Source organism: Marmota monax, unplaced genomic scaffold (genome assembly GCF_021218885.2).
Source record: "Marmota monax isolate L192 unplaced genomic scaffold, Marmota_monax_Labrador192_F-V1.1 WCK01_AAM20220418_F8-fsc00475, whole genome shotgun sequence".
Lineage (NCBI taxonomy): Eukaryota > Metazoa > Chordata > Mammalia > Rodentia > Sciuridae > Marmota > Marmota monax.
In genome coordinates, this window is record NW_026693913.1 from 357,454 (window position 1) to 369,831 (window position 12,378).

Here is a 12,378-nt window from a genome sequence, read left to right on the forward strand (position 1 = left end):
GCAGGTACCGCGACGCTAGGAGAAGGGGAGGAGGGCTCCGAGACCCCGGGGACGAACGTCTTGGGAGCTTGGCCCGCGTCCTTCCCTGACGTCCGCTGTCTCCTCCGCCTGTCTTCCTCGCCTTTTCGCCGCCCGCCCGCCAGGGTCCAAACCCCAGGCCCCGTTCCCGAGGGTCCCTGTCCCCCGGTCGCCCCTCCCTGGCTCCCTGCGCTGTCGGACTCTCCCTGGGTGTCCCGCGTCTGTCTCCGCCGTCCTTGCCCGCGCGGCGCCGGAGTCCAGCCCCAAGTTGGCGGCGAAGTTGGCGCCCCCGGCTCGCCGCGTCCCTGGCAGCCACTCACCGGGGGAAGGGGCGCTGCGCCCGCGCCCAGAGCCCTCGCCGGCCGCCTCCCGCGCGGTGCCTGTCCTGGCGCCACGGCCCCGGCGCGTTGGCGCGCTCGCTGCTAGCTCGGCGGGCGCCTGAGCCCGGCGCGGCGGGACCAGTGCCCGCAGCGCGGCCTGGCAGGTGAGTCCCGCCGGCCCCCGCGCCCAGCCCAAGACCCGCTGGGCGCCGGGGTCCGTCCCGGGCTGGGCTGCGCCTCCGGCTCCCAGGGCTCGCCAGCCGACTGTGGCGGAGCGCTCGCCGCCGCCTGCCGCCTCCGCCCCGCCCCGGCCCGCCGCCCGCGCCCCTCCGGGCCCCTCCCTGCCGGCGGGTGCCCAGGTCCTCTCTCCCCTCTCTGGGACTGTGTCCCCAGACCCGATATCCAGAGGCAAGTGCGGCTATGGAGAAAACACCAGCTTGCCCTGAGCCCTGGGTTTAGCCCTCAGTTCTCTAGCTGTGTGACCTTGGGCCAGTTAATTTCGAGGGTCCCTCAGTTTATAAAGTGAGGCCAACATCTTGGAGCTGCCATAAAACACTGTAAATTGAAATAATCCAGGAACTATTTTTAAAAAGAATCGTGGATCTGGCTGGAAACCGACAGAGGCCGGAAGGCACAGAGAGCCTGCAGAGAGACTAGGGATCCAGGCCAGACCTGCTGGGCCAGTGGGAGGGACCTGGAGCAAGTCGCTGCCCAATTCCCACTCCCACCCTTTTCCTCATCTCAGTATCTCAGTTGTCCTGGGGTAACCAGGGAAGGCACCAGGGAGCAGGGCCAGCAGGGCAGGGTAGACTTGGCCCTGGCCAGGGATGACCAAAACGTGGGAAGAATAGGGAAGACCACAGGAGTGGAACCAAGAGCAGAGAGGGAGCACGCAGGCATGCCAGGCCTGACCACCAAACCCAGCCCAAGAGGTCCCTGACCAGGGAGCTGCTTCCCAAGTGTCACCTGGTGACCACAGGCAAGCTGCAGCCAGAACGGTACCCCAGTCTCTTAAAGAAATAGTCCCATCAACCATGGCCCTTGGTTGTAACTGCTTTATTTCCATCATGTTCCCGATCAAGTAGCCCCCCAAAATCCAGCAGCAGAGAGGTGGGAGGAGGTGGGATGGGCCTGCACCCCACCTAACATTAGGTTACCTCCAAAACCCACACTGGCAAGGACAACTTCATAGGAGGCAGTACTCAGAGACCCCTGGAAAAGGGCCAGCCAAGCCCCCAAGCCCGGGCAGGTGGTGCTGTAGCTGGGGAAGAGTCTGGCTCAGACTGACTCATGCCCCTCCTCCCTGCACAGTGCTCTTCCTTTTCCTGATAGGGACTGGGATCCAGGCTCAGTGCCCCAGCAGCCTCAGCATCTCATGAGGATCCACCAGCTTCTCCCGGGGTTTCCCAGCACCCTGTCCCCGGGAAACCTCCTCAGCATCCAGCTTTTCCCAGTCTGAGAAAGAGACTGGTCGGACACCTGAAGTAGAGGAAAGAGAAGTCAATATTGCTCCCTCCTCCTTTATCCCCTCCAGAGGACCCTCCTCCCAGAGAGAGAAGCCCAAAGAGAAGCCATCCTCCCACTCCCCAAATCTCAGCATCAGGGCCCAGACCTCGGCTGCTCAGCAGGGCCTGGATGGCTGCGAAGCCCGGCCTGGGGCCTGAGGGCAGCAGCCCAGCCTTCAGGTCCTGCAGCAGCATCTGGCTAGTGAGGAAGCTGTCCGTCATGGTAGTGGTAATGACACCTGTGGGTCCCCTCTTCACCCAGCCACTGCAGTAGAGGCCTGAATGGGGCAACAAAGGAAGGGGACATGGCTGGACACTGCTGGACAAGCCTGTGTCCTAACCTATACGCATGTGCACACGCAGATATACGACAAGTCCCCCAGAAGACCCACCAGCTGGGCCCATTATGGCCACTAGTCTACCAACTTGAATTCTTCTCAACCTGTTTTTGCCATGCTACCCCCTCATCCCTAGGGCCTGTCCACCCCCAGTCCAGAGGCCTTTAGTAAATGTTATTGGATGAACGCACGTGGGTACTTAGACTGGAAGCTGAGGATGAGGGCGCTCATCTCTAACCCTAGCACTGAGCACGGGCCCAGCCCAGCCCAGGCCTTGGAGAAGGCTTACTGAAGGACATAATGACAACATGTCCTAGTGCTTGGGAACTCCTTCTAGGGCCAGGGTGGGCTGGGTCCTGGGACAGGGTCTGCCTCAGAGCAGGTTCTCATAGTGTGTCACTAGATGAATGAGTGGCCCTGGGGACATCGGCCTTCCAGCTCCCCACCATAATTAGGTACCCAGTCTTCCCATACCCTCTCACCTGGCACACCCACAACCCGGCCCTCTACATTGGGGATGATCCCAAGTTTGGAGTCAAAAGGCACACTGGGGTCAATGGGGTGGCTCTTATACCCAACGCTGCTCAGTACCAGCCCGCAAGGGAGGTCCTCCGTGTCTCCTGTGGGCACTGCCTGGGTGGCCTCACCGACACCCTGTTGGGGAGAGTGCAAGCAACAGCAGGCTGGATGGGCAGGCCTACAACGGAGGTGTCCTTGGTAGCATGAGACTCACCTCCAGTCTGGTTACCGCTAGGCGGATGCCTGCTGCCTGTCGCCCATCTGGAGAGGGCAGCACCTGCTGGGGGCTTCGGAAAAAGCGGAGGCCCCAGGCACGGGTGGCCAATGCCTGGCCGGCAGTCCCCGCCCCTGGCTTCTCTGTGGCAGTTTGAAGCAGCAGTTCCATCAGCCGCTTCCTTGGACGGGGAACCTCTGTCAGCAATGCAGAACATTTAGGGTTGCCCCACCCACTGAGTCCTCCCGCAAGCCTTCTTTGACCTAAGCCATCCCTCCCTTGTGAGCTGGGGGCCAGGCCAGGGCCCCTCACCCTTGATTCTGTCCTGGAGGCCCAAGAAATCTGCAGGATCCAAAATGGACCGGGTTCCTGGCAAATGAATCATCTCTCGAAGCTCCTTGAAGATAGGGAGTGGGGAGTGGGGAGGAGGTCAGGCCCTGAGCATGTCCACTCCTGAGCCCACCCAAGTCCAGTCCAGGAGTGGGGAAAGCACATGGCCCTGGGGGCCCTGTTCTATCCCAGGAAGCAGCACTCCCAGGGGCTGAGCCACCCCATCCCCCAAGGGAAGATCCTCTATCTGGGATCCTGGCCCCTCCTCATCTGACCCCTGTACCTTAATGGTAAAGGCCACTTGCAGGGGTCCACGCCGGCCCACTATCCACACAGTCTTCACCCGACTCTGCCTCAGCACTCCCAGGGCAGCTTCTGTGATGTCTGTTTTCTAGCACAAAAGAAGGTCCTTGAAATCACTGGATACCAACCTGGAGAAGGGGACTCTCCATTTGGTCATGTCCCAAACTCTGAGCAGAAAGCTGGCAGCCCAAAACTGAACCACTGCTCCCCCTGGTGGTCAGATGAAGCACTACTGCAAACTCTGCAGATGGCTCCAACTAGCAGCAAACCCTGACTCTCAATGAACAAGTACTGAGAGTTTACCATGTGCCCAGCACTAGGCAAGGTCAGTCTATGTGAGCAAAACAGACATGGTTCTGGCCCTCACAGAGCTTCTTATTTGGTGAAGAGAGAAATATTCATCAAATCTCATCAATGAGTGTGAAACTGCAGTGCTGACAATATGCTATACGTGAAACAGAAGTAGACTGATCTGCCAGGCGCAGTGGTACACACCTGTAGTCCCAGTGGCTTGGGAGGATGAGGCAGGAGGATTACGAGTTCAAAGCCAGCCTCAGCAACTTAGCAAGGCCCTAAGCCACTTAGCAAGGCCCTGTCTTAAAATAAAAAGGGCTGGGGATATGGCTCAGTGGTTAAGTGCCCCTAGATTCAATCCCTAGTACCAAAAAAAGGTAGACTGATTTGTGAGAAAAAGATATTACAGAGAAAGTGGACCTATTTATGGAGATCCTGGAACGCTTCCTGGTGGCAGGAATAACTAAGCCAGTGAACTTTCACAACTGACAGGAAGTGAGCCAGAATCTTCCAAGCAAGAGGGACAGTGTGTGCAAAGGTCCTATTGCACACTTAAGCTTAAAAAAGAAAAAAAGTCCATGTACCAGAGATGCTGAAGGTGAACAGGATGAAGCTCACAGGGCTGCCTTCCAGAAGGCCTCTGCCTGGCTGAGCACCTGAGGAAACAGGTGCTGAGCTGGGCTTCAGGGAGGAGGCCTCATCCCTGCAAGCAGGGTACCCTCCCCTCAGTGTGCCTTCACCTGCAGCAGCTGACCTACCACTCACCTCCAGGAGCTCATGTGGGGTCAGCAGGATCCGGGCTACATCCAGAGCCACATTCCCCTGCCCCAGGATCACGGCTGTGTCACAGCTCAGGTCTGGTGCCAGCTGCAGGGAAAAGGTCTTATAGTGTGCCCCTAGCCTTAGCTCTAGTCAGGCTAATCTCATTTGCAGACACCTCATGCCCAGTCCCAGCTCTGAAAGTCCATCCTACTTGAGCATCAGGTGGGGCCCTTCTCCCCCAGCTGTCCCCACCTCTGCCCAGAGTCCCTCCATGGCTGTTAGAGTCTGTAAACAAGTCAAAATAACACCTGGCATTTTTGCCAGGGGAATGTTAGAGTTCGTAAACAAGTCTGGATGGTGCCTGGCAAAATGCCAGAGGGAGTGGTTTGAGAAGTAACAAAAGCGAGCCATTAAGTGTGGAGATTCCTTATTGGTTGACTGATGTATCTAGTTTATGCTAATTAGATAAGCTGTGTGGAATGTATAAATACTGCTCCTGTCCTGCAATAAACGGCTCCCTCTCCTGCTGTATCAACGTGCAGAAGTTGTTCGTCACCCCCCGGTTATTTTGCTGCAGCCAGACAGACTGCGGCAGATGGTGGCCCGTTACGGGGAGCCCCGGGACACTCGGGGGTAAGTGACGAAAAAAAGCTGCCCATCCATAGATAGGACGGGAGCAAATCTGCTCGTCCCTAGACAGATAGGGCGAGAGGAAAAATGACCATTTCAAGAAAATGGAAAAGATTGATACAGTATGTTTGTGTCTTGTTTTGTCTCAGTGTATTGTATTGTCTTTATGACGAAAATATGGAAGGGGTGTTAAGTAAATTACTAAGGGAAGAAGGCACCCCAGTGGAACCAAGAATAGTTAGGGCATGTGTTGATAGAAGCCCAGGAACTCTAGTCAGAAAGAAACAGAAAGTTCAGAAGAAGAAGGATTATCAGGAAAAAAGTTGCAGCAAAAGGCTATTACTAAATACTTTTCGTTACCGGAGGGTGCGTGAAGCGGAGAGGCGGCTGCCGAGTGTGCAAGCCTCTCACAGCGCAGCAAGGATTTTCCAAGAGGTGGCGGCGACTGGCCCTTCCCCGCCTCCTGGCCGGGGAGCTGGCTCTTCCACTGCCGCGAGCCCAAATCTAGACCTGACCTGGAGGCACAGTCTCGCAGGCTCTTGTTCCCTGTGCCCAGTAGCAGTTTGAGTCAGGGACACTCCCCAGGGCCATCTGGGGTTGCCCAGGCACTACAGCCAGCAGAAGATGCTACTGGTGTCCCTGATGTTTGGTCATTTTCAATGCCAATAACTAAGCTACAATGGTTCTCCCACACCTGGAAGCTGATGAGTAATGAGCACTATTAATGCTTATTTCAAATGCAAAAAAAACCTTGAGATAATGTACTAAATTGTTCAGAAGGTTGTTTTCTTAGTAGAATACTACAGGATTTTCTTTAGCCATCCGGAGTTCCTGCCTTCGTCCCAGTGCCGGTGAAAAACGAGGGTGGAAGAATTCCCAGTGTTGCTGGGAGATTTTAGCTGAGAACCGGACGAGACTTCAGATTAAGCTAGCTGCCTGCAGAACTTACCTGGACTGTGATTTAAGCTAGCTGCCTGCAGAACTTACCTGGACTGTGATTTAAGCTAGCTGCCTGCAGAACTTACCTGGACTGTGATTTACTTGGACTGTGAGTTAATCTATTGAGACACTGCTTTACCTGGACTGAGACAACAAACTGTAATCTGTAACAAATTGTAACTCGGTATCTTTGCTAACAGTGTCATTGCTGGTATAATTTTTCCAAGGGCTTCTTGCATGGAGCCATCAATTGGCTTGGTATTGTGGCATTTTGTATCCTCCCTTTCTGTTTGTGGCAGGTTATTTATGGTGTTTCTGTAAAAACCACTATGGTCCTTATTTAAATTAAACAAAAGGGGGAAATGTTAGAGTCTGTAAACAAGTCAAAATAACACCTGGCATTTTTGCCAGGGGAATGTTAGAGTTCGTAAACAAGTCTGGATGGTGCCTGGCAAAATGCCAGAGGGAGTGGTTTGAGAAGTAACAAAAGCGAGCCATTAAGTGTGGAGATTCCTTATTGGTTGACTGATGTATCTAGTTTATGCTAATTAGATAAGCTGTGTGGAATGTATAAATACTGCTCCTGTCCTGCAATAAACGGCTCCCTCTCCTGCTGTATCAACGTGCAGAAGTTGTTCGTCACCCCCCCGGTTATTTTGCTGCAGCCAGACAGACTGCGGCACATGGCTGACCTGCCACGCCTGTCAGTCCATCTCTCCCACCTCCTCATCTCACTCCTCACTGCCTCTTCCCCCAGCTCTGGCCTCTGAGGGCTTCCCTGGCCCTGCAAGGGCTGGGGAGGAAGCGCAGCAGGAGTACTCCCCAAACTCACCTCCCGGTTCTCAGGAAGCCCATTGTACCAGCCCACAAAGGCCCTGGCCGAGCATACACCAGGCAGCTCCTCCCCGGGAATCTCCAGGCTCTGGTGGTCCTCTGCCCCATAACTCTGAGGAAAGATCACAGGCCCAAGGCCCAGAGCCCTCAGCACCAGCACCACAGGGCCAGGAAGCCCCACCTGGTCCCCAGGGATCCTTTCAGGAGCTTCCATCCTGGCCTCAGCCCTGCCCCATCCGTGCCTCAGCTACCATCCTCCAGCCACAGTCTCCCAGCCAGGGCCCTCACACTCACCAGCACCACCGCATGGTAGGCACCCTGCAGCTCAGGCACTGTCACATCTTTGCCCACCACCACATTTCCCCTGAAGGCACAGCGGTCCGATCGGGCAGTCTGGGTGAAGGTGTTGATGACATTCTGCCAGTAACCCCCCAAGAGGGAGGGATTAGAGGTTGAGGTAGCTCCAGGGACCCAGTGTCACCCTCACGCTTGCCTGGGTTGAACCATCACAGGGGGCCTCCTTGACCTCCTTGTCTGGTCCAGTGTCTCCAAACACCACCCTCAATACTCAGAGAGACCCACCTTCACCTCGGGATGGTCAGGTGCCACACCAAACCGCACTAGGCCGAAGGGCACAAGCTGCTTCTCATAGATGTCCACATGGGCCTGGGTGTGGTGCTGGGAGAGAAGGCACATTTGGGAGGGTGGAGGGAAAAGCAGGGCCCCCTTGGGTCCTCCCTTCCCCAGAGAGAGCAGGAGAGCTCAGCTCAGAGAGCAGAAAACACAAAGAGGCTTTGACTATCTACGAGAAGAAAGAGCGCCCCTTGTCTCCTCTTCTGCCCAGAGAGCCCAACAAGGGGCAGAACGAGCAGCAAGACAGGCTGAGGTCAGACCTCAGGAAGGATAGCCAGCCACGAGATTGTGAGAAATGTGGCAAAATCAGGAGAGCTGAAGCTTCCCCTCCATGGAGTTTAGTATCAGGGGAGCATCATCTACTCAAGTCAGATCAGCCTTGCCCTCTGACCCTCTGACACTTCTAGAAATACTCAGCAGGTCTCATGACCTCAGAATCACCTTTTGAAAATCTTTTTTTTTTTTTTAATGGTTTTAGGGGTTGAACCCAGGGGCAGCTTCACCACTGAGCTACATCCTCAGCCCTTTTTATATTTTGAGACAGGCCCTCAAATCTGTGATCCTTCTGCTTTAGCTCCCCAAGAAGCTGAGATTAGAGGTATGTGCCACACTACCTAACCACCCTTTTAAGTTCATACCTACCCTTAGCTCTAGTCTCCAATGTCATCCCACTGGAACAGGGACCAACAAGATAGGAAATGGGGACATAGCAGGGGCATGGGCAGGGGAGAAGGAGGTAGAAATGAATTTATTCCCAGTCTTAGAAAACAGTTTCACTCTAACAGAAGTTCCACATTGCCTGTCCTCCTGCGGCACCCTGAGGGGCTGTAGGGATGGCACAGAGCTGGGACTGGGCAGATAAGCCTGGTCTGGCTCTGCCACCAACCAGCAGCATGAGCCTGGCAAGTCCCAGGACCTCCTAGGTCTCAGGTTCTTCCTCTAAACTGAGAACACCAGGAGGTCAAGATGGTGAGACTTCTTGGCCACAAACCATCTGGGGTACAGCAATGGGGCTCCTATGGAAGACACCCTGGCTTGCACTCCCACATAGACACTTCCTGTAGAACCTCCTGATTCAACGGAATGCAAGGCCTAGGAGCTCCTGCCCTTAGTGCCTCAGCTTTGCGAAATCCCCTCTTTGCTCCACTCCACTGCCTGTCCACAGCCATTGCCACCACTAACTGGCTCTGTGCCACAGAGAAAGTTTTCTAGTTTCTCTGTACAATAGAACATCCCTTCTGTGTCAGGCTCAAGGTAAAATGAGTAAGTCCTGAAGCTCTTGGCCAAGGCCTGGCCTGACAAGGGCATTCAATCAATGTAAACTATCATTACTATCACTACCACTGTTGTTACCTTTCTTTTGCTCCAAAACCTTCCTTTGCTGCCTGTTGCCTTGGAACAGTTCACACTGCTCAGCCTGGCAGTCAAGTCCTGACATGACACAACCCAGCTGTCTTTATCTTCTGTGCTTTTCTTCATTTGAGTAAGAAGGCTCTCTCCAAGGTCACCATCATAACACCCCTTATCTCACATGGCCAACCCCATCCTCCAGGAAACCCCCTCCCTTACCCATTCCTCTGGCTGCTCCTTCTTGGTTCCCCTTCCCTCTGTTCTCCCTCTAACAAGGACACTTTTGGAGGTGCTTCTGGTCTGAGACCCTTCTTTCCCCAAGTTTTGGGGAGGTTTTACTGACTCCTTCCTGATTTCAAATTATGGATCTTTTTCCTTCTCCCTCTCCCTCTTCTGTCCAGACCTCTCTCCAAGCTCTAAACCTGAGACCCTAGGCTGTCTTACCCACTGCACACATCCTGAAGCCATTGAGATAAAACCATACTGTTGTCCCCCAAATGTCTCCCCTTCTGCTCCTATGCTTCCTTTCACCCCTTCCACCCAGAGCTAGCCCCTGGGTCTCCTTGCTCATCTCTTTCTGATCCCTTATCCTTATCCCAGTCCTGCCTATGTCTACCCTGCAAACAGCAAGTACAACTGAAATTTAAAATGAGGTTCTGGGCTGGGGGGGTATAGTTAGTAGGAGTGTTTGCCCAGCCTGCAGAGGCCCGGGTTTGATACCCAGTACCACAAAAAATGGGAGGGGCTCTGTGGTCCCCCAGATGGTATGAGCTCCCTGGCCTCCATCCCAGAGCCCAGGCTGTCCTCCTGCACCCATGGCCTTGCATTCCAGGCTGACTCCTCACACACCAGAGGCCCTTCCCATAGCCAGTGGCCTTCAGTGCAACTCAAATGCACCATACACCTATCATTGAGCTATATCCCCAGCCCCTCACTTTTTTCTCCAATTTTATTTTGAAACAGGAACCCACTAAGTTGTCCACATTGGCCTCAAACTTGGATCCTCCTGCCTCAGCCTAAGTTGCTGGAACTATGGGCATGTGCCACCACACCTGGTAGGAAAGAGCTTCTTGTTGACCCACCTGGCCTGGCTCACTCTGCTTGTATCACTTAACTAGCTCTGTCACCCATGTTGCTTGGGAAGCATGTGTAGGCCACTTCAACAGTGACCAGTTCATCCTGGTCTCCATGAGACCTTTCCTAGTTTCAGCACTGAAAATCCCTTGTCCCAGGCAAATCAGGACAGTGGGCCACCCTATCTTTCTTAATCTGCATTGTATATAACTAATATATTCATCCTTTCTTCTCTCTCTCCACAGACACTCCAAGTTCCTCCAAACCTAGGCCACTGACTCATCTCAGTTAACCTAGGTCTCCCCGTGCCCTAGTGTATCTGGTAGCCTTGGCCAATACTGAAAGCCTTGAGACCTTGGCCTGTAGTGGGGGGAGGAGCCAGGCAGCAGGAGGACTGGAGCTGTGGGTGAGGAGGGCACAGCAAATTGGACAAAATTACAGAAAGCTGGGAGAAGATGGTGCCTCGAAATGCAGGCTGTCAGAGACAGACTGGAGACAAGGAAGAGAAAAGATGAGGAGAAGACAGCCAATCTGGAGGGCTGCATAAGCTCCTCAGAGTGCTTGGCCAAGGAAACACAGCTGCCCATCAGCCACTAACAACCAACCATGGGGAAAACACACTTCTCTCATAGTTGAAGACCTAAGGTGGGACTCCCCAGCTCTAGGTAAGAAAACAGGTAAAAATATACAGCCTAGGTGGGCTGGGAGCCTCTTCCTCATCAGGCAACCCCAAAAAGGGGTAGAGCTTGCCCTTGGGATGGAGCGACAGGTGAATGAATTACGGGGATGAAGCCTGAAGAAGTGGCTTACCTTTAGCAGGTGTTGGGTCGTGTAGAAGCCAGCTGGGCCACTGCCCACCACACAGATCTGGGGATTCTTCTGTGCAGAGAAATGCCGGTAGAAGCCTGAGTCTGGGCAGAGAAGGGGAGCAAGGTCAAATCAACACTCTAATCCCAAACCAACTTCAGATGAGTCTGTCAGGAGATGCATCTTGCAGAGCTTCACCCTCCCCTGAACCTTCCTTCTCATTTTTCTCAAAGCTTTGGCATTTATAGGGTTCCTCACTTCATCTGAACCCCCAAAGGCTGTGTCTTTATCCAGATACCCACACCTTGCCCATGAACCTATGTCCTGTCCACAACCCTTATGGCCCCTGAAGCTTCCCTGCCCAGCACTTTTTCATTTTTCTTATAGAATTCCCTACCCAATCAGCTATTATCCTACATCTTCCCACTGACTCCATATCATCCCAACCCCGCCCACCCGTGGGGATCTCCCCACAAGCCCTGTCTCTTTCTTCTTTTAACTCCCCTCTCTCCTTAGAACTCGATATTGCTCCTACAGACCGACCCTGTTTCACCTCAAATTTCCCTGTCTCCACACAGACCTCTGTGTCAACCCCGTCTCACACATGTGTACCTCATGGTCTCTCCTTTCAATCTTTGCTAACCTCCATCACATCCGTGAGGCTTCACATCTCACCATGCAGGCCCCCATTTGCCCGACACCACCCCTCACTTCTCTATGAATGGACTCCTCAAGTCTCTCCCCTCTCCAGCTCAGCCCTGCTCCGCGGTGATCCCTACACTTCGCGCTCCCAGGCCTCCCAGGTTCCCGTCCAGCCCAAAGTGCCCTGCACCTACTCGTGGAGTTACTAGCTGAAGGTGGTCGGATTCGTGGCCACCCCAACCAGTGCCACCAGAGCCAGCAGCGCGGAGCCATAGCTGGGACCTGGTCCCTGTGACTGCCCCGCGCTCGGCGTCGGCTCGGCCCCGCCCTCCTTGACTCCGCCCCTGACCCCGCCCTGTCCGACTTCTGATCCCGCCCACACGACTGGCCCCGCCTCACACTCAGGGAAAGCACAGCGTTGGGGCTTCACCCACTCCCCCAAAGAATTCCCGCCCCCACGAGAGACCCGCCCCAGGGTCCACCCACTACGGCCAAAGTCCCGCCCCTCAGGACTTCAGGACCGTTAGAGACTTCAGATGTTTCTCTTCAATCTTCATCCTCTCTCCAAATACCGGAAGCCTAGAGTTGGAGGACAGCGAATCCCCCACCGCTGTTCCAGTCTCTCTGGAAGGAGGGAGCCAATTAGAAAGGAGTTTATTTCACTTAAAGGTCCTCGTCGCTCACTGATGACGCAACGCGCGTTTGCCTTACTGAAGCGCGTCCTCCTGTGTAGTCAGCCTCAGCCAATCAGGACTCCAGCTCTAAGCTCTCCTCCCCGCCCATTGGAGGGACGCAGAGTCGGGAAGTGCGGGGAAGCGGGCTCCCGCCCTGAATCTCCGCGACTTTCGCTTCAACTCCGGGTGCTG

At 54.6% G+C, this 12,378-nt stretch overlaps 1 protein-coding gene across 3 annotated transcripts; it reads right to left on the reverse strand.

Annotated features, from left to right (window-relative positions):
- Positions 1 to 1,379: 1,379 nt before the first annotated feature.
- Positions 1,380 to 11,858, reverse strand: Fdxr (ferredoxin reductase). 3 transcript variants are annotated; one of them, XM_046463379.2, is made up of 13 exons: positions 11,707 to 11,848; positions 11,027 to 11,148; positions 10,874 to 10,942; positions 7,589 to 7,684; positions 7,301 to 7,423; positions 7,005 to 7,118; positions 4,607 to 4,708; positions 3,528 to 3,635; positions 3,227 to 3,311; positions 2,915 to 3,111; positions 2,664 to 2,835; positions 1,951 to 2,121; positions 1,380 to 1,817 (listed from the first exon to the last, which is right to left on the reverse strand). In XM_046463379.2, the coding sequence occupies exons 1-13, from the start codon at positions 11,783 to 11,785 to the stop codon at positions 1,687 to 1,689; spliced, it is 1,569 nt and encodes a 522-aa protein (XP_046319335.1). In that variant the 5' UTR covers positions 11,786 to 11,848; the 3' UTR covers positions 1,380 to 1,686. The 3 variants fall into 3 exon arrangements, with proteins under 3 accessions (XP_046319335.1, XP_058441275.1, XP_046319333.1); XM_058585292.1 differs by lacking the exon at positions 11,027 to 11,148 and having other exon boundaries at positions 1,957 to 2,121; positions 10,874 to 10,974; positions 11,707 to 11,858; XM_046463377.2 differs by lacking the exon at positions 11,027 to 11,148 and having other exon boundaries at positions 10,874 to 10,974; positions 11,707 to 11,858.
- Between the last annotated feature and the right edge of the window lie 520 nt (positions 11,859 to 12,378).

Bases quoted from the DNA above. Each gene is read 5' to 3' on its own strand.
- Fdxr (XM_046463379.2), bottom strand. From the start codon at position 11,785: ATGGCTCCGCGCTGCTGGCTCTGGTGGCACTGGTTGGGGTGGCCACGA. The intron at 7,685-10,873 runs GTAAGCCACTTC...CTTCTCTCCCAG, and splicing joins CGACCCAACACCTGCTAAAG to CACCACACCCAGGCCCATGT. The intron at 3,636-4,606 runs GTGAGTGGTAGG...CTTTTGTGCTAG, and splicing joins CCCCACATGAGCTCCTGGAG to AAAACAGACATCACAGAAGC.